At 37.5% G+C, this 22,452-nt stretch overlaps 1 protein-coding gene across 4 annotated transcripts in view; it reads right to left on the reverse strand.

Annotated features, from left to right (window-relative positions):
• LOC127792411 (DNA mismatch repair protein MSH5) overlaps positions 1–22,452 on the reverse strand; it is a 55,046-nt gene that overhangs the window by 12,607 nt on the left and 19,987 nt on the right. For all 4 annotated transcript variants that reach the window (XM_052322886.1, XM_052322889.1, XM_052322887.1 and 1 more), the window contains exons 7-12: positions 6,140–6,291; positions 4,454–4,555; positions 4,342–4,369; positions 4,236–4,267; positions 4,095–4,152; positions 3,729–3,815 (exon numbers count right to left, since the gene is read on the reverse strand). In XM_052322886.1, the coding sequence (XP_052178846.1) occupies positions 3,729–3,815; positions 4,095–4,152; positions 4,236–4,267; positions 4,342–4,369; positions 4,454–4,555; positions 6,140–6,291 (459 nt within the window). The remainder of the gene's footprint in view (positions 1–3,728; positions 3,816–4,094; positions 4,153–4,235; positions 4,268–4,341; positions 4,370–4,453; positions 4,556–6,139; positions 6,292–22,452) is intronic.

The raw sequence follows: 22,452 nt of genomic DNA on the forward strand, positions 1-22,452 counted from the left end.
CACAGAAAATGGAAAACTGAAAAGTGTGTTCAACTGAGAATTTTCTAAACAGAAAACTCTAGTTTCCAGTTTACCAAATTTAAAATTGACTGTTGGAACTGTTTTCTTAACACCACCACCCCCCCCCCCCCCCCCCCCCCCCCCGCCCCCCAAAAAAAAGTGTTTTTTTCCATGTTTTCAAAATAGAAAACATGGGTTTCTAGCTCAACTAAAATTAATATATTTATATTAATATCAATATAAATGGTAAAATAATATTTTAAAGTTAACTAATAATAAGTAGCAAAAAATATTATCAACAAAAATATTGGTATTATAAAATTTCCAATATTGTAGAAAATGATTTAAACTTATAATCAAATTATATAATTAGCAATATCATGAACAAATTAGATTGATAATGTTATAAAGTTAACATTAATAGCAATATTATTATAAATTAACATCAAAATATTAGCAATGTTATAAATATTGTATTGATAGCATTAATTTTATAACAATTCCAATGTAATTAATACTATTTAATATTATAGTAGTGTTATTATCTATGAAAGTTTTACATGTGATGATTGGGAGAAGAATAAATATTTTTGCCTCCAAGAAACCAGATGGGTTGGTGAGAATGCTAAAATGTTGGGTCAAGATATAAAGTTTGGTGCACAAGAAAAGACCACAGGAGAAATGTGGTATGGATTGTCATTGATAAGGCTTTAAAGGAAGAGGTAGTGGAGTAAAAAGGTTGGGTGATAGGATTATTGCTATTGAAATTGCTCTAGGGGAGGAGAGTATGAATATTATCTATGCATATACACAAGAAGTTGGATTGAGGGAGGTGATAAAGGCAAAAATTTAGGAGGATGCAGAGAGGTTGTTGCAAGAAATACTTAAAAGCTAGAAGGTCATTATTATGGAGGTAATTTGAAGGTAGAGGAGTGAATAAGTATAATTATGTGCAAAGAGGTTATGGCTTTGGAGAAAAGAATAATGGGGGAAAGTTATTTTGGATTTTGCAATGGCACATAATCTCATAATATAGTCGTGTTTCCTTGTTGTACAGATTGGATTCACAATATCAACTATGTGATGGAACGTAACCATATCAACTATCTTCATTTACCTCCATCTCATGAAATTTTTTTGTTGAGAGTAAAAATAATAATATAAAAAATAAAGTTAACCCTCTATCTAAGAGTTTAAGCTTTTAAATGAGATGGTGGTTAACATTTCAAAATGGTATTAGAGTAGACAAAGGTCTTGAGTTCAAATCTCATCACTAACCCAATATTTCATTTGTTACACGTGTTTAGACTAGTTATGCAGAGAAGTTTGGCCACACGTGAGGGGGCATGTTGAGAGTACAAATAATATAATAAAAGATAAGTTAATCCTCTATCTACTACCTTAAGCTTTAAGATGAGATGGTGATTAACACTTCAACATTTTCCATGTGAAGATGGTACCAAAACTTTATCTCGTCATTCTCTAGCTAAAGGGTTGTGTTAGAAAGGGCATCTAGCATAAAATTTTACCACATTGTTATTTTGCATGGATTTGCATTGTCAATATGACTTTTAGAAGTCAATTGACATTATGAATGTCTTGCCACCAACCCAAACTTGGTTAAGATAAGGTGGTGGTGGTGTTGATGATGGTGATGATATAACCTCATTATAGCTAATACATTCTTTACGAAATAAGATGAATGTTTGATTCGATATAAAAGTGGTTTTTTAACTACCCAAATAGACTTCTTTCTTATGAGGTAAAAGATTATTTGTCTTGCAAGGATTGTAAAGTTATACCGAGAGAGTACCTAACCACTTAACATAGGCTTATTGTCCTTGATTCCGTATCAACAAGTGGGAAAAGAAGGATGATAAGAAAAAGAAGGTATTTGTGGTTGCCAAAATTATTCAATGTCATCCTTAAATCAAAGAGGTTGCAAATGGAAAGGGAATGCCCTAGTACCTACTTGTACGAACAAAGGAGATATTCAAAGTTATGGAAATTACAAAGGGATTAAGATATGAGCCACAATATGAAACTTTGGGAGATAGCGATTAAGCAAAAACTAAGAAGACAAATCAAGGTGTTTGAAAACTAATTTGGTTTCATGCTTGGTAGGCAAATAGTGGAAGTCGCCATATACATGCTAGGCACTTGATGGAAAGATCTAGATAAACAAAATAATGTACGTAATGATGTTTATAATTTCAGAAAAAACTTAAGATGATGTCTCTAGAGAAGTCTTATCGAGGGGCATAGAGAACAAAATCAGTTTGAATTGATAATATATAAGGCTACTAAAGACATGTAACATGGAAGATAAATGTACATGTGGAAGAGATATTCAAGCTTTACCAATAACAATTGGATTGCACCAAAAATTTGCATTAAGCTCTCATCTCTTTACCCCGATAACAGATGAACTCCCTAAACACATATAGGTAGCAGTGTTTTGGCATATACTATTTGAAAATGACACAATCTTGGTGGATGAGGCAAAAGAATATGAAAATACTAAGCTTGAGATATTGAGGAACACGTTAGAATCCAAATGTTTTAAGTTGAACAGATTGAAAATTGAATATATGGAATGTATATTTAGTAAAAATGTACATGTCAATGATAGTATGGTGAGACTTGAAGATTAGGTCATCCCGATCAACTTTGATATCTTGGATCTATCCTCTAAAAAATGGAGACTAACGAGGATGTTACCTATAGAATTAAGGTAAGATGGTTAAAAAGGAAAAGTTGTCTGACATATTATGTGATTGTAATATCTTGTTAAAGTTAAAAGGAAAATTATAAGATGGCTATAAGACTAGTTTTTGTTGCATGGCATGAAATGTTGTGCAATAAAGAACCAATATGTGCAAAATATGAACATTGTTGAGAGTAAAAATAATAATATAATGATAAAGTTAACCTTTTATCTAATAATTTAAACTTTTAGATGAGATGGTAATTAACCATTTAACAAACGTAGTGGAGATGAGTGTATTATGATGGATTTGCGATCATATAAGAAAGGATAAAATTAAAAATAAGGTTATCGATAATAAGAGTGGCTTCTATTGAAGATAAGATGGGTGAGATATGATTAAGATAGTTTGGACATATGAAGAGAAAAGTAATAGAAGCTCCTTGTGAGGAGAGTGGATCGGATGAAGACGTTTTTAGCAAAAGAGAGGAAGATCAAGAAAAGCTTGGTGGGGAACTCTTAGGTAAGATACTAGTTGTAAGGGCCTTACAAAAGATATGGTCATAGATCAAGATGGTTGGCAAACTAGAATTCATGTTGCCAACTCCACCTAGTGGGATTAAGATTTGGTATGTCTAGCTATTATAGTAGTATTATTAATAACATTGCATTTCATTTTGTAAGAATTAAACAGGTGCTATATAACCACTTCTAACATATTTTTTCAGATTCAAGATAAGAAAAAAAAATTAATTCAACAATTTAATGTGTTTTCCAAAGTTTCATTCAAAAAGGAAAACTAAAGATTAAGTGAAAAACTGGGGATAGAAAATGAACAAATATTTTATAATTAACAAGGACCTTAGCATATCTATTAAAAATGTGAGAGTCCCCTGTTAATTATCACAGATTGACACCTCCTGTTTCAAATTGAGAAATAAAGGTAGAGGTTTGATTCTAGGATAAGGCATAACCCAAGTTATGGGAAGAAGGAAGATCAAAAGAAAGTATATGAATGCACCTTCAGTATGTGGGGTATATCCTTGACAGACTTCAGAGTCTCCCGTAAAGAAGCTAATAATTCTTCAGAATGGTGGAAGAATGATATCTTCAATCTGTCAAGGAAGGACTATAACAGTTGCAGCTACAGATTTCAAATGTGTAGGAAGCATTCTTAGTCCATGATCAGTTTATAATTATGTAAAGTACTTCATGATAGAGTTAGATTTCTGGATCTCATATACCCAGGCTTGGCTTCAGCTAGTTAATCTTCAGCAAAGCTCATCTCAGTCAAGCCATCAGGTTACCTAGCCTTGTTCTGGCAATTTAATGGAACAATTTAGTACTGATAAGTAAATCTCAAGGCTGTCTGGGTTAGGAAGGATACAGCATTTAGTCGACCATTAAGATCATTGAGATCTAGTATAGGCCTCAAGAACCAGCTCCTAGTGCAAGGTAAACTGTCATCCAGGGCCTTGGTTTAAAATAACAAGAGGTAGGACGAGTAAATTTCTCAGTCTCTCTTTACCTCAACAGACGTCTACCCATTGGCGTTACACACTGAAATAAGCACATTTATTTAGCCCAAATCTAAATATTGTTTAAGAGTTGAAAAGCAAATAGCTCCTGCATACCTTATTCATCATCCCAAAAACAGAAAACCTGCATAAAAACTAAATACAGATAATCCACAGGAAGAGATATTTATGATAGACAAATCGTCAGGAACTCGTTTCAGCATGTTACCCTTCCTTTGCTCTACCAATGCCCATATGGCTTGGATGCTTGTCTATTTGGAATATTTGCAATGCCTCATGAGCAACAGCATCTACCTTCAGAAATTTATCTCTGAGTCTGTAGTAAAGTCTTGCCTTGGAACAAAGTTCGATGTAGAAAGGAAATATGAAAAAAGAAAATATAGCAAGAGCTTGTTTGATTGTGATTTTGTGTTTGTTTTCAAAATTTTGTAACCAAAAACAAAAAATCCTATTTGATTGCCTATTTTGTTTTCAAAATTTTCAAAATTTTGCTATTAGTACAATATGATATTGGTACCGAGCACTACCAATTACCAAGGTACCATTTTGGATTTATAATAAATTATAAAATATATAAACATAATAAAAATGCCATAACCTAACATAAACATATAATCTAGACAATATAACAATTTTGCTTAAACAAAATAAATAATGTTTTCATTTTTTGCACAGCTTTGAGACTGATGAAAGGCTTAGAGTTTTGACTTTTGCCTACACTAAGTGAGAATAAAAGGTCAAATATGAAAAATAAAATAAAAAATTAGATTATCTAGAGAAAAAAAATTGCTTGGGGACAAATACCGAGCAGTCGATATCTTAAGATTTTGACCAATACCACCTAGTGCGACTAGTATTGACCAATATCTAGACTGAAATGGTACCAAGCATATTTAGTACCATTTTATGACTGATATGAGACACACCACCCAGCACTGGTCGGTACGATACAACATTGACAACTATGGTTTCACTCGTATTGATGCTCAACAACCACCACTAATTTGATCCTCACTAGAGATGTTGAACGAGATGGCTTAACTCGATGTCAAGACCTAGTCTTGAATCTAGGGTTTTTTAGAATAGAATTGAGAAGGAAGAATGGAAGAAAGAAACGGAAAGCGAATAGAGAGAACATGGAGGAAAACAGAGAGAAAATTGAGAGAGAAATGAGAAACTGAATTCAGTACTTGATTGATTGATTCTCCAAACAGATTGTCAATAGTTACAAATCAGTTACAAGTTGCAACTGATCCTGTACAGAAATAATCTGCTGCAGCTGACATACAAAATAAACTGCTACACCCTACTAAAACCCTATGAACTTGACACTCGACTCAGACCAACCCATGGGCCTTGATGAGTCAGGCCTATCTAATAACCTGTGGGCCTTGACTATAAGCTCATTTTATTTTATTATTTTTAAACTACAATACATTTTGTAACTTTAAAATAGCTTTCACTATAGTGGCTACAAAATGGTTGTAAACTAGTTGTTTCTATCTTCTAGGACACTTGCTATCAGAATTAATGTTGTAAATCCCATAGAATTGTTGTTTCTAATATTGGGACAAGGCATTCACTTAAAGCTCGACCCATTCAACATCTCTACTCCTCACCAATCAACCAACATTCAACTATTGTCTATTATTCGATTTACTGCTCACCTTCAAATTGATCTTTTTTTACAACAAAGAACATGTTTAGCTTTTATTTTTAAAATTTTGAAAACTGACAGTATTATCAAACAAAAAGATCAGTTTTCATGTTTTTAACATAAAATGAAAAGTGAATATAGAAAACTGAAAACAGAAATTAAGAACAAAACTAAAAATTGACAACTCTCTCAAACAGGCCTAAGATTTTGGTAAGAAAGACAACATTAGGAAGATACAATGAGATCTCTGTGACAGAGTCAATTGTAATTGTAGTTCCAGCTTCCTTTTGTTCAATGGTATCTATGATCCTTTCATTCTCAAGTATGGCCAAAAGTCCTCCGCTTGCACGAACTTGAAGTTCACTTCCCATGTCCATCATAGAACTAAGCTGCACCATGAAAAGCAAACAATATTTCAAATAGTAATAGGATCAAGAAACCTGTACTTCAAAAGTTTAAGAACTTATGAGATTAAGATACTTTATGTCCAATCACAGAAAAAACAACAGAAAGGATAATTAAAGAAACATATGTAAAAGTGTAGAGTATTGTAATTGTTCGACAAGTATTTCCATGCATTAGGATTAAATAGTAGGACATGCGGGATAAAGGAAAAAGCATCTCAGTAAGTATATGTGTTGGAGGAAAAAATGCCAGGTTGGACATGAAAATCTATCAAACTGAAATTCTAACAGATACTGATAGAAGCAAACAACTGAACATGAGAGAGAGAGAGAGAGAATCATTTAAACTGTAAATTATTAGTCCCATGAAAGTGATACATGTAGAAGATGATAATCTCTATGGAAAATAACAAGTGTAAACAGTTGTGATACTCTACCTCTCAATATTATGTGAAGCTCTATTCTATTTAAGAATCAAGTAAAATCATCAAATGATTTTCGAAACCTATAAGATAGGTTTCACTACCAGTTTCAAAAGAACGTCTCACCAATGTTGGGGCAACTGACTTCCAATTCACAACATTGTGCATTTTGGTAAAAAGAACTAAAAAAACGGCAGAATTAATAATACAACAACACAAGTCTTAATCCACTAGGTGGGATTGCCTATATGAATTCTAGATCTCCAGCCATCTACAATGAATCGTTAAAATATCTACAGAAAGTCATTGCTCTTTCCAGAAATAGACTAGACCATCCAACAATTTCTGTAGAAGATCAACCTACTTGGTGCTAGCACTGTGCTTTTATGCAGACATTCTTTTTTCATTTTTGTCTTTTCATGCAGTGGAGAAGAGTTCACATTAGTGTAAGTTGTCCTGCTCACCCATTTTTCTGTTTCAATCCTCCACCCACCAATTAAGAAGAAAAAAATCAAATAAACTAAATGGGCAATGGAATAAATTTTATGATTAGCTGAATGCCCAGGAACAAATTTATTGTCAATGTAAACAACTGAATAAATTCTTCCTTCTATTAATATGTACATATACAAGTCCTCTTATAGAGATGAGGATTATACAACATAGGAAAGATTACAATACATGAAAGAAGGAAAGATTACATATACACAATTCTAGGAAAGTTTCCTAAGTTGGAATTAAGAAAGTCTCCTAATCTAGATTTAGAAAATTCTAAAAAACATAAGATCAGAGCAACATTAATTTCTCTTCCGGATAATGAGCTATTCTTTCCTTTTTTTTCATTTTGTTAATCCTTCAAGAATCAACACTCCCCCTCAAGTTAGTGAATAAATATCTATCATTCCCAACTTGCCTATTAAGTCTTCAAACCTTCTAGCAATCAGCTCCTTTGTTAAAACATCAGCCACTTGTTCTTCAAATGGAACATAAGGAATATGAATTAGACCCGCATCTTAGACCCGCATCCAACTTCTCCTTTATAAAATGTCGGTCTATTTCTATATGTTTTGTCCTGTCATGCTGAACAAGATCATATACAATACTAATGGTTGATTGATTATCACAAAATAACTTGATTGGACCTTGAATCTGAACTTTCAAATCCTCTAGGATAATCCTTAGACATAGTAATTCACATAGACCAAGGGTCATAGACCTAAATTCTACTTTTGCACTAGACCTGGCCACAATGTTTTGCTTCTTTCTCCTCCAGGACACAAGATTCTCACCTAAAAACACACAATATCCAGTTGTAGACCTTCTATTAGTAAAGGATCCTGCATAATCTGCATCTATGAAGCATTTAACATCCAATTCAGCACCTGTTCTGAACAAGATACCTTTGCCTGGTGTTGTTTGTAGATAGCATAGTATCTTCCTTACTGTCTACATATGCTCCTCAGTTGGGTAGTGCATGAACTGACTTACTAGACTGACAGCAAAAGCAATGTTAGGTCTAGCATGTGAGAGATATATCAAGCGCCCCACTAACCTTTGGTGTAACACCCCACTTTTCCCAAGCGTGCGTTAACCCGAGATATCGAGGATATTTTTTTTTCCACACATTCACTCAATCCAATACACATAAATCAATCCCCAATAATCTCGTTCTACCTTCTCAGCATATCAAACTTAATAATCAATAAGCTAAAACAGGTAACATCATCATAAATATGGAAGCAAAATCAAAACCTCAAATGATACATAATTGCAAACAGTTTGTTTATAACATAGAAACCGTACCATCGTTTTACATCACATCCTCAAATATGTAAATAACGGCTACATCTCGAAAACCTCTTTTCCCTTAGCATCGTTGCTTTTACTTAAAACGTTTGAATATTTCAGGGACATAATCCAAATTAGATACTAAATCATCTAAGTAAAGGTTCAAAAACATTTTCATGAATATATGCAAGACCATGAAACAAACCGACATTTGGAATGATTGGAAAAGATCTTAGAAGATTTGGAATGGTTGGAGAAGATTTTAGAAGGTTTGAAATGATTGGAATATCTTAGGAGATTTGGAAAAGATTTGAAATGATTGAGAAATATTATAATATAATATAACATACATGGTGGCCAAGTTTCAAGGCCTATAAATAGGAGACACCATTTGGAGAAGTGGGAGAAGGAATGGAGAAAGGATAAAGATTTAATTCCTTGAATATATACGATGGCCAAGGTACGTTAAGATTCAGATTTGAGAACTGTTAGAAGCCTAGCATGAGAATCAAGGTTGGGCACGAGATTCGAGGTGTTCTAAGTTTCGTTCAAGGTGAGTGGTTCTGTCAAAAAACTAGTTTTGTTACATGTGAATGGTTGAACCTGTGAATGGTTGTTTTCATGTGGGAGTTTCGTTTCAAAATGTTTTATACATGTGCATTGAATTTTGTGCATTAAATTATGTGCATTGAAATGTTGATTTATATGATGCATTGAACCATAGTATGTGTTGTTAGCATTGGCATGTTTATGTGTTGTCCATGTGGGATGTCAACCTGGTATATAGCCCTCGAGTGATAGCACTAGGGAAGTGTGCCAAGGAATAATGTTTACTTGTGGCGAGGCTGAGAGTGGACACCACCCTAGGTTGGCTCAAGTGGTGGGGCTAAAAATGGACACCACCCTAAGTTCCTTTGAGTGATAGCATTATTTCCGAGGTGGACGTGGATTCCCAACGTTAGTGTTGATGTGATCCTCTTGTGGCCAGGGTTGGGTTGTGCTGTGTTATGCTAATGTGGTTATGTTGCCTTTAGAGAGATTGCTCTTTCCTCGCAGTATGGGTTAAGCGCTGTATGAGATTCTCTTGAGTTGGGACATTTCTAAAATCTTCTCCAATCATTCCAAATCTTCTCCCAAGTGGCCAATGGTGGCTTGCCACGTGTCCCTAAGATTTTCTTCACTCATTTCAAATCTTCTCCCAAGTGGTTAATGGTGGCTTGCCACGTGTCCCTAGACTTTAAATAAGGTTTGAACTCCAAAGTGATACAAAACTGGAATGGAATGTTGTTTAAAATCCAAAAATGATCCAAAGCTGTATTGAAATGTAAACTCACATTCGCAACCTCATCATGACTTCCAATAGTTAGTTGGTTCAGTTCGCTGCTCCAATGGTCTAGTTACAGAGTTTCAAGAATTACACTTTGGTTTGAATTTTTCGGGTAATTGCACTTAGACCCCTTACAACTTGGTCCCTAGCTATTTTTTAATTGCACTTATGCCCCTAGAGAAAGAATTTATTACGCTAATACCCCAAGGTTTTAGGTAAATTGCACTTTTACCCGAACTTCAATATTTACGATTTTGCCCCTACCTCAGAAACTGAACTTCTCCCTTAAGACCTTCATAACCCTTTGAAATGTCCTACTTCCTCAAATATTTGAATTTAAAAATCTCGGTTATTACATCATATTTCAGTCTAACAATCTCAGGTGTTACATCTGGTATCTTCCCTTATCCATTGGTTGACTGCTAAGGCTTTCCCTCAATTTAATATTAGGCTCTATTGGAATGCTGGCTCTTTTTCCTCCCAGTAAACCTAGTTCAGTTAACAAATCCAAGATATACTTGCGTTGGGATAGAGAAATTCCTACCTTAGAGAAAACCACCTCTATAAATATTTGAGTGTACCAAGGTCTTTAATCTCAAATTCCCGAGCCAAATTATCCTTGAGGACTTTTTGTTCTTCACCATCATTCCCTATAACAATGATGTCATCCACATAAACTAGCAAGGTTGTCACCTTCTCTTCCCTTGAGTGTTTAATAAATAGGGAATGATCACCTCCATGGTTGTTAAACTCCCGATTTTACGGGTACGATTTTACGATTTTTTACACCGAAAACCCTTACGATTTTGAAGTTAAACCACACTCGATTTTACGATTTTACATGTCAAAGACCCTCTTACGATTTTACAATTTTAACAACCTTGATCACCTCTGCTTTAGTGATATCCCATAGATCTCATTACCTTAGAAAATCTATCAAACCAAGCTCATGGGGACTACTTGAGGCCATAGAGGGTCTTTTTAAGCCTACATACCTTGCATGAATCTTCTTTCTAGAATCCTAGAGGTAATTTCATGAACACTTCCTCCTCTAAATCCCCATATAGAAATGCACTCTTTACATTTAGCTGTTGTAACTGCCATCCATAATAAGCTGCTAGCGATAAAAGTATTCTTACCGTTGTCATTTTTGCCACATGAGCAAAAGTCTCAAAGTAGTCTACTCCATAGGATTGAGTATAGCCTTTAACCATTAGCCGAGCTTTATACCTCTCCAAGGTTCCATCTGCATTGTATTTTAGATTAAAAACCCACCTACAACCTACTGGAACAACCCCCTTTGGTCTAGGTACTAGCTCCCAGGTTTGATTCTTGTTTAATGCTCTCATTTCCTCTAGCATAGCTTGCTTCTAGTTTTGATCTTTTAGAGCCTCATCAACTGTCCTAGGAATGACAACGGTATCCAAGGATGTTAGGATTTTGTGCTTTTTGGGAGAGACGATGGTAAGAAATATAATTAGCCAATAGATGTTGAGTACAGCTTCTAACCCCTTTTCTTACAGCAATAGGGAGATCCAAATCACTAGGAATAGGGTTAGAAGGAATCGAGGGTTGAATGAATTCAGTATCTAGACTGAGGTCTGATGTTGATTCAAGCTAAGGATCTAGAATAGGCTGAGATCTTCTCTTGAATACATAAGGAGAGCCCTTAAACCTGACCGAGGATGGCAGTTGTTGAGTTGCTTGATTAGGTACGTCCTATTCACTGGAACTTGGTGAGTGAGTAGATGTGATAGGCTAATTAGTCTCTAACAGCTTACTAGAGCTTAAAGGAACTAACTCTAAGCTAGGAAGAACACCACTAGCACCTTGGTCAACATACTTCAGATTCTCCCCCTAGGGACCAACACTAGAGGAGCCAAAGAATGGTTGAGATTCAACAAAAGTTACATCCTTTAACACATAGAATTTTCTAGTGGAAGGATGATAACATTTGTATCATTTCTGAGTAGGGGAGTAATCAAGGAAGATACACCTAAGAGCTCTAGGGTCAAGTTTATATCAATGAAGTTTGGGAACATGAACAAAGGACACACAGCCAATCACCCTAAGAGGAAGAGGAGTATGCAAACTCATGTATGGAAAGTAGAAGGATAAACATTGGAGATGACTCTAATGGTTTAGAATTTTAGAGGGAACCTAGTTGAGCAAGTAGGCTGCTGTTAGGACTGCCTCTCCCTAGAAATGTTTAGGAACATGATGATGGTGGAGAAGGGCTTTAGTGAGGAGATGTCTCATCTTCCATTCAGCTACTCCATTTTGTTGAGGAGTATCTATGCAGGAAGACTCATGGACAATTGATGAGGTCACCAATCAAGACCCAGCCCAAAGCCGACCCGACCCAAATTGGGCAGCCCAAACAATAGCACTAGAACAGTAGCGAAACTTCATAAGTTATAGGATTCTATTTCATGTTTGATTAGAGTTTTATTTCTATTAGGATTCTAGTTGAATTTTGTTTACAAGTATTAGATGGATTAGCCAAACTCTATAAATATACCTAGAAGCTAGGGGTTGTAATCAATTTTCTTTATTTAATAAATTCCAACAAACCAGTTTAGTTTTTTCCAGCAAGCAGCTTCGGTTCTTACTCCTAGTTGAGAGTCCAGCTTTGATCATTGAAGTTTGTTCTCTCGAGGGTACTTGAAACTTATTGTTTCAAGGGTTTTTTTGTGTGTTTTCTTTATACAAGCGCTACATGTTGCGTTAAGTGGTATCAGAGCGGTTAATCAACCAATTAGATGACCAATCTTAAAGGTAACGGTAGCAACCAGCCTCGTGACGGTGATCAGGGGTTGTCCGCGGTTTGGAGAGTAATTGAAGAGTAGCGGAAAGTAACTCGTACTATCCAGCAATAATTGAAGCAAATTAACAACCAATTGGACTCCTTACTACAAGTTGATGATGATAGGAACCTAAATAATATGGTGAATCAAGTCGGAGCAAGAAAACCACTATCACAATCCCGAAAGTGATAGTGTAAGCCACCTTCTAATTTGACATGAATTAGGAAGGTCAATAGGGATCTTAGGAGAAGACGAAGCAGAAGACGAAGCAGGTGAGAGAGAGATTAGAGAGGGAAGAAAAGAGAGAAGAGAAAACAGAGAGAAGTTAATAGAGAAAGAGGATAGAATTCTTCTGATTTTTCATAGTCGTTACAAGTTGGGTCCAGAGGGTATATAAGCCTCTAGCATGGGTGCTACCACAACAGATCCCACCCCTAATAACCAACTCTTTTGTCTTTTGCCAGGCCCCCTTTACATGTGGACCATTCCCTTAAAATATCCTATCCCTTACAGTTGTAATATCCAAATGAATACAAATGCATAAATTAAATGAAAACGTAACAACATAGCATCAAAGAAAAGACTACTAAGACAGTTTAAATTCATTAATAACGGTTGATGTTGCGCCATTGTCACCATGTGTGACAATTGCCCCTCTCTTAAAAGATTTCTTGTCCTCAAGAAATGCTAAGGAGGCTGGCTGCCCTGGGGAATCACTGAAGGAGGCTTGGAAAATATTCCTAGGTGTTTCTTCCCTTGTCCTCGCCCTGCCACTTGACCAACACCTGAATGAGAGGGACCCTATGGTTATGGATCACTCTCCTATCCAATATTGCCTCTGGTTCTTCCACCCTTTTCTTTTCCTTAGGCAAGGGTGGTAGCTCGGGATTGACCTGCTCCTTACCTGATAACCTTTTTAAGAGAGACACATGAAAGATGGGATGCATTCGGGACCCTTCAAGAAGTTGCAACTGGTAAGCCACCTTTCCAACCTTAGCTATGATAGAGAACATACCAAAATACTAGGGGAGTCAATTTAGTAACCGGTCCTTGAGCAAGGGATTTCAAATGGGGGTGCCTCAACTGCAAATAAACCTTCTCCCCATCCTCCAATTCTCTGTCACTTCTACTCCAATCTGCATATTGTTTCATTTTGTTTTGGGCCGAGGCCAATTCCTGCTTGAGCTGTCTAAGTACCACCCTCCTTTGCAGCAAATATTCTTCCACTGAAGCAACTATAGTCTGCCCTCCTATGGCTGGTAATATTGGGGGTTTGTAACCATAATTAGCTTCAAACGGAGACATTTTTAGGGTGGTGTGGTGGGTAGAGTTATACCACCACTGGGCCAAAGCAAGCCATTTGTGCCACTGGTTAGGGTGTAAGATACAAATGCACCTAGGATAGGTTTCTAAACTTTGATTAACCCTCTCTGTTTGCCCATCCGTTTGAGGGTGGTAGGCAGCTGACATGTTGAGTTTTATCCCAATTGACCTCATCAGTTCTTGCCAAACAATGCTGGTGAATATCTTGTCCCTGTCTGATATGATAACACTCGGCACCCCATGCAAAGCCACTATTTTGTCCATGAAAGCTCTGGCCACCTCTTGGGCCGTATAGGGATGAGCCAACCTAATAAAGTGTGCAAATTTAGTGAACCTATCGACCACCACTAGCACACTATCTGTTGCGAACAAACAACACAAACCTTAGGGTATTCACCGAATACGTTCAATCACAGATTGAAGATAGCAAAGACAGGAAACACAATAACAAACATACACATAAAATGAAACGAAAGCAAAAACAAAAACAACAAAAGGGAGACAAGGATTTTTACCGTGGTTCACCCAAAAATAGGGTTATGTCCACGTTGTGCTCTGGTGAGAAGAGCTCACTGCACTAAGTAGAGAATCGGAGATTACACCCTCTCAAAACCCTCTCAAATACTCTCTGTACAAACAATGGTTCGCTAACAAAATGCCCAATAATCACAAATACAAATTAAAGGCAGAACCTATCGAACCATAGAACAAAATAAAGCTATACAGAGCATTTACAAAGAATGCAAAAAAGAACCCACCAGAAAACCCTAGCCCGAAGCTAAGACGAGAACCCTCGTGATCTTTCTCTTTCTTTCTCCCCTTTTCTTTTCTTTCTTTTCGTCTAACGGTTCACATCCCGAGGAGCGAGATTGAAAGCGACAATGGATGGCTGGATTGCATCTCATAGAGCTTGGATGAGCGACTGGGATCAGATCGTGCAACACGATTGATTATTCCAACAGAAAGGCTATCGAGCGAAGGACAATCAGGCTCCTTCAGGGAGCGGCAGATGGTTGCCGAGTGTTACCATCCAACAAGCGCCACATGGCAACCTACGGTTGCCACACACAGCCATCCAATTCTGCTAAGTATAACGACACCGTTTGGTGCTTCAACACCATCACTATCCTTCCCTTCCAACTTGGGTAATCCCTCAATGAAATGCATGGACACACTAGTCCAAGCTTGGTTGGGTACTGGTAAGGGTTGGAGCAACCCGAGGTAAGCAACATTTTCATACTTGCACCTCTTGCAAGTATCACAAGATAATACAAACTCCCTCACATCAGTCTTTAATTTTGGCCAGTGGAATAGCTACTTCACCCTTAAATAAGTGTTTTGTACCCCTGAATGTCCCCCTAAGGGAGACTCATGCAGCGACTGTAATATTGTTTTCCTCATGTCCTCTTCACTACCTATGACCACTCTGCCCTGTAGTGGCAACATCCCTTCTCTTAAGAGTATAACCCCCAGTTCTTTGTGGTCTCACGGCCATTCCTTGTATGAGTTCTTGCACCTGCTCATCCCCTTCATAACTATCCACTACCTCGTTACACCAATCCGACACTACCATAGTAATGGCTGCCAAATTTTCGTCTTCATAACACCTTGAGAGGGCATCTATTGTCACATTCTCCTTGCCCTTCCAGTATTGTATTGAATAGTCTAACCCAATTAATTTAGCCATCCCCTTCTTTTGTAGTTGAGTTTGCAATTTTTGTTGCAATAAGAATTTCAAGCTCTCATGATTTGTCTTAATTATGAATTTACCCCCTTCTAAGTAATGACGCCATTTATCCACAGGCATTAGAATAAATAAGAATTCTTTCTCATATATACTTAGGCCCACATGTCTACCACTTAGAGCTCGACTTAAGAAGGCTAAGGGTCTTCCTTTCTGGGACAATACCACCCTAATGCCACTCTCACAAGCATTTGTTTCTACCACAAACGGTTGGCTAAAATTGGGCAACCCCAAAACTGGAACCTTACTCACTGCCCTCTTCAACTTTTCAAAGGTTGTCTCGGCCTCCTACCCCCAATTAAAGCTTCCCTTCTATAGGAGTTCGGTTAAAGGTTTGCTTATAATCCCATATCCTTTAACAAATCGACGATAATAACCCATTAGCCCAAGGAATCCTCTCGAGGCCCTCACGGTTGTGGGTTTGGGCCAAGCCAACATGGCTTCCACTTTTTTAGGGTCGATGCTAATCCCTTCTCCAGAAATTAAATGCCCCAAGTACTCCACTTCATTTTGCCCAAATGCACATTTTGACCTTTTGATAAAAAGTTGGTTAGCTCTAAGGACCTCCAGGGTGGTTTTGAGGTGAGATATATGTTGGTCCAAGGTAGGGCTATATACAAGGATGTCGTCAAAGAATACTAGGACAAATTTTCTTAGGAAGGCTCAAAAATTTGGTTTATGAGGAACTGAAATGTAGTTGGGGTATTGATGAGCCCAAATGGCATCACAAAAAATTCAAAATGGCCGTGGTGTGTCCTAAAAGTGGTTTTAGGGACATCTTCGAGCTTCATTTTGATCTAATGGTAGCCGAACCTAAGGTCAAGTTTTGAAAAGAAAAGAGCATCATGTTGTTCATCCATCAAGTCCTCAACTACGGGTATAGGGAATTTATCTCTAATGGTTAAGGAATTCAATTTGCGATAGTCAACACAAAAAGGCCAAGATCCATCCTTTTTTTTAATTAGGAGGACAAACGAGGCAAAAGGGCTTTGGCTATGTCTTATGAAAGATTGGTTTAACATATCCTTCACCATCTTTTCAATTTCGGTTTTCTAGGTTGGGGAGTACCTATAGGACCTGATGTTGATGGGTTCCGCATTAGGCTTCAGATTTATGGAGTTATCCAAGGTTCGGGTAGGAGGTAAGGTTGTGGGTTCAACAAATAAGTCCTTGTAACTATCCAACAATTCATCAATTAGGTGCTAAGAATGTACTTGGTCAAGTTTCTGGGGCTGAGATGTGACTGTCACGTGCACCTCCCCACGCAGCTCTTTTTCGAGCTCTCCCTCCATTGCCACAAGTGAACCTTCCCCCACAGCCACTAGTGAGAACAATTGGGACAGTTGACACCATTTGTTCTTAAGCATTTTGTGCTGAATCTAGCCTTGATCCTAGAATATTCTAGGATCAGTTTTCTATGTAAATATCATGTAAATATAGAAAGGTAATAATGGTAGGATGCTTACAATTATTTATTTCCTTCTTTACTAGTAATCCTCTCCTTAAAAGAGGATGTTGTACACAATTATTTTGTATCAATGAAGAGATTTCTGGGTCTGATTTCTAAGTTGGTATCAGAGCCAAAATCAAATCACAGCCTTACACTGTGAAAAAACCCTAGGCTGCTCTGTCAGTCATCTGAAATCACCAAGTCGCCAACGCCTCTCCAACAGCGACCCTTAGTTGCTGCCAACCTCAGATCTGTCGGCCTCTCTCCATCGGCAACTCTAAGTCGCCATCCCAAACAACACCGACGCCGCCGACCGCATTCCCAGACGCTGCTGGCCGATCGCAATTCCTGTGCTGCCGCTCGCGATCCCTGTGTTGCTGGCCGATCGCGATTCTCGTGCTGCCACTCGCGAATCCCTGTGCTGGCCGATCGCGATTCCAGCGTCGTCTCCTTCCAAAGCTGTTATCTCCACCTCCCAGTGCTGCTGCTGCTACCTCCCAGAGTCGTCGCTGCCTTGTCTCAGTGTCGCCTCCTTCCAGCACTGCTATCTCCACCTTCCAGCACTGTTGTTGCTGCCTCCCAGAAGTAGTTGTTGTCCTTACACTAGCAGTTTCTTCCCTGATCGTATCAAGCAGTTTATTATTTCTCAGCCATGTCCGAAGTTACCTCTGAAATCTCCGCCGTTGTTGTCCCAACAAAAATGCCAGCAACCCAACCAACCCATTCTGTCCAAATCACTACTATCCGCTTAAATGGTGATAACTTTCTTCGTTGGTCTCAATCAGTCCGGATGTATATCCGTGGGCAAGGGAAAATTGGCTATCTTACCGGAGACAAGAAGGAACCTGCAGTGGATGACCCATCCCATTCTATTTAGGATGCTGAAAACTCCATGGTAATGACATGGCTAGTCAATTCCATGGATGAAGATATCAGTTCCAATTATATGTGCTATTCTACTGCAAAGGAATTGTGGGACAATGTCAATCAGATGTACTCTGACCTGGGGAATCAATCTCAGGTTTTTGAATTAACTTTGAAACTGGGAGAGATCCAACAAGGAGATAATTCTGTCACTAAGTACTTCCATTCTTTGAAGCGACTGTGGCAAGATCTTGATCTCTTCAACACATATGAGTGGAAATTTACAAATGATTGCAACCACCACAAGAAACTAGTTGAAGATAGCCGTATTTACAAGTTTCTGGCTGGCCTTAATATCGAGTTTGATGAAGTGCGAGGAAGGATCATTGGCCGGTCTCCTCTTCCACCTATTGGTGACGTATTTGCCGAAGTTAGAAGAGAGGAAAGTCGAAGGAGTGTCATGCTAGGAAAAAATGCCACTGGTGAGTCACTTGAAAATTCTGCCCTAATTGCTGATTCTACTGCCTACAAGGCTGCAAATTACCAGCGTCAAAGCAATGAGCGACCTCGGGTCTGGTGTGACCATTGTAACAAGCCACGCCATACTCGTGAAACTTGTTGGAAAATTCATGGCAAACCTGTTAATTGGAATAGCAGTAAGCAAGGAGACAGGAGCCACCGTGGGGTCCCTACTGCTAATGTGATCGATACCAGTCCCTTCAACAAAGAGCAAATTGATCAACTTTTGCAGCTGTTAAAATCCAATTCCTCATCTGGTATTCCTAGTGTTTCCTTGGCACACACAGGTAGAAAACCTAATGCCCTTTCTTGTCTTCATTTCTCTCCATGGGTTATAGATTCCGGAGCCTCTGATCATATGACTAGTCCTTCTCATTTTTTTAATACCTATACTCCTTGCTCTGGAAATGAAAAAATCAGAATTGCCGATGGTAGTTTTTCACCTATTGCCGGCAAAGGACTTATTAAACTGACTGCGAATATTATCTCACTTCTGTCCTTCATGTTCCTAACTTAGCTTGCAATCTTTTGTCAGTTAGTAAACTATACAAAGATTCTAATTGTCGTGCTACTTTCTTTGACTCTCATTGTGAATTTCAGGACCAGAGTTTAGGGACGATGATTGGGCGTACTAGGATGATTGATGGTCTATACTACTTTGATGACATCTCTGTTGGTAATAAAAAAGCTCAGGGCTTTAGTAGTATTAGTTCAATTCTTGTTCCAGATACAATTATGCTATGGCATCTTAGACTAGGCCATCCTAATTTTGCCTATTTGAAACGTTTATTTCCTGAATTGTTTAAAGGAATGGATTATTCACTTTTTCAATGTGACAGTTGCATCTTGGCAAAAAATCATCGGTCTACATATTTACCAAAACCCTACCAAGCATCCAAACCTTTTTATATAATTCATAGTGATGTTTGGGGTCCATCTAAAATTTCTACTCTCTCTGGAAAACGGTGGTATATTACCTTTATTGATGATCATACACGTCTGTGTTGGGTTTATTTGATGCACAAAAAATCAGAAGTGGAATACTTAATCACATATAAAAATATCACCTCAAGCACCCAAATAGATTACTTCCTCATGAGACAAGAGGATCGGTTATGTTGTAGGAATTGTAAGGTGATACCAGGAGAGTGTTTGACTACTCAACATAGACTTCTAGTACTTGACGTCCAAGTAAGAAATTGGAAGAGAAAAAATCACATAAAACAAAATCCAAGAATCAGGTGGTGGAATTTAAAAGGGGAGAAACAACTAATCTTCAAAGAAAAATTAAGGGGTAGAAGGGAATGGAATGGAGAAAGACAGACAAACCAAATGTGGAAAGAAATGGCTAATGCTCTGAGAAGCACGGCAAAGGTAGTCCTTGGAGAGACAAATGGTAGAGCCCCTAACCTTAAGGAGTCTTGGTGGTGGAATGAAGAGGTACAATTGAAAATTAAAAATAAGAAAACTTGCTATAAGGCGGTATATCAATGCAACAATGAAGAAAATCAAAAAAATTATAAAGAAGCAAAAAGGCAGCAAAAAAAGCTGTTAGTGAAGCAAGGTCAAAAGCATATGAGAATCTATATAAACGACTTGATACAAAAGATGGAGAAAGGGATATATATAAATTAGCTAAAGCAAGAGAAAAAAAACACAGGATTTAAATCAAGTGAAATGCATAAAAGATGACAATCAAAATGTTTTAGTAAATGAGGGAGCGATTAAGGAGAGAGGGAAGGAGTATTTCACAAAATTATTCAATGATGGTGGTGACACAAGAGTTAGGTTGGGACATCTTAGTAACTCCGAAGGGAATGTGAGCTACACATTCTATTGACGCATAAGTTCAAATGAAATAAGGCAAGCATTAAAAAAGATGAAAAATCATAAGGCAGTGGGACCAGATAATATACCAATAGAAGCATGGAAATGCATGGGAGAAGAGGGCATCTCCTGGCTAACGCAACTATTTAACGCCATCCTTAAATCAAAAAAGATGTCAGATGAGTGGAGGAATAGTGCTTTGGTTCCTATATATAAGAACAAAGGAGATGTTCAAAACTGTAAAAATTATAGAGGAATTAAGTTAATGAGTCATACCATGAAACTCTGGGAGAGAGTAATAGAGCAGAGGCTTAGAAAGGAAACAAAGGTGTCAGCAAATCAGTTTGGTTTCATGCCTGGTAGGTCAACAATGGAAGCTATATATTTACTGAGGCGTCTAATGGAAAGGTATCGAGATCATCAGAAGGACCTACATATGGTGTTTATAGATCTAGAAAAGACCTATGATAGGGTCCCAAGAGAAGTATTATGGAGGGTTTTAGAGAAGAAATGAGTCAAAATAGCCTATATACAAGCCCTTAAGGACATGTATCATGGTGTAGAGACAAGGGTCAGAACATGCGGAGGGGATACTGAACCATTTACAACTACAATAGGACTGCATCAAGGTTCTGTACTAAGTCCATACTTATTTGCCCTAGTAATGGATGAACTCACTAAAGATATTCAGACAGATGTGCTATGGTGTATGCTATTTGCAGACGACATAGTGTTGGTGGATGAAACAAAAGAAGGAGTGAACACTAAGCTTGAGTTGTGGAGAAACAATTTAGAATCTAAGGGATTTAAATTAAGTAGAAAGAAAACAGAATATATGAAATGCAAATTTAGTAAAAATGCAAGAGTGGATGATGTTATAATAAAATTAGAAGACCAAATCTTACAAAGAAAAGACCATTTTCGATATTTGGGATCAGTGATTCAAAAAGATGGAGAAATCCATGAGGATGTCGCACATAGAATTAAGGCAGGTTGGCTAAAATGGAGAAATGCATCGGGGGTGTTATGTGATGGTAAAATCCCATTAAAATTGAAAGGAAAATTTTATAGGACAGCTATAAGACCAGTCTTGCTGTATGGCTCAGAATATTGGGCAGTCAAATACCAGCATGAGCAAAAGACGAGTGTAGCGGAAATGAGGATGTTAAGATGGATGTGCGGACATACAAGAAAGGATAAAATTAGAAATGAAGTTATTCGTAATAAGGTAGGAGTAGTGCCAATCGAGGAGAAGATGAGAGAGACTAGACTAAGATGATTTGGTCATGTGAGAAGGAGACTAAGAGACGCTCCTGTGAGGAGAGTTGATGAAATGGAACAATTAGTCACAAAAAGAGGTAGAGGTAAACCCAAGAAGACTTTGGGAGAGACATTAAAATTTGATATGAAATATATGGATCTAAATGAGGATATGACAAAAGACAGAAATACATGGAAGTCTAGAATTCATGTAGCCGACCCCACATAGTGGGATAAAGGCTGGATATGTTGTTGTTGTTGTTGTATGGTTGAAAATCAATTTCAAACCAAAATTAGTATTTTACACTCTAATAATGGCACCGAGAATTTTAATGAGCACTTGGGGGGATTTTTTGAAAGCTAAAGGTATTCACCATACATCTACTTGTCGAAACACTCCTCAACAAAATGGCATTGCTGAACGAAAAAATAGGCATTTACTCGAAGTCGCACGTGCCATAATGTTTTCTATGCATATTCCAAAATATTTGTGAGGTGAAGCTGTTTTGACGGCCTCCAATTTGATAAACAGGATGCCCACTAAAGTGTTAAAGTACAAAACCCCTCTAGAGTGCCTAAAAGAAGTTTTTCCCAACACTCGGTTACATTCGGATCTTCCTATCAAAGTTTTTGGGTGTACTGTGTATGTTCATATCCCTAATCAATTTCGTTCCAAACTTGACCCTAGGGCTATCAAATGTGTTTTTTTTGGTTATGCCTCATATAAAAAAAGCTATAAGTGTTATGATCCTCACACCAAAAAAATCCATATCAGTATGGATGTTTCGTTTTTCGAAAAACAACCTTATTTTACC

This window comes from Diospyros lotus, chromosome 15, assembly GCF_014633365.1.
Source record: "Diospyros lotus cultivar Yz01 chromosome 15, ASM1463336v1, whole genome shotgun sequence".
Lineage (NCBI taxonomy): Eukaryota > Viridiplantae > Streptophyta > Magnoliopsida > Ericales > Ebenaceae > Diospyros > Diospyros lotus.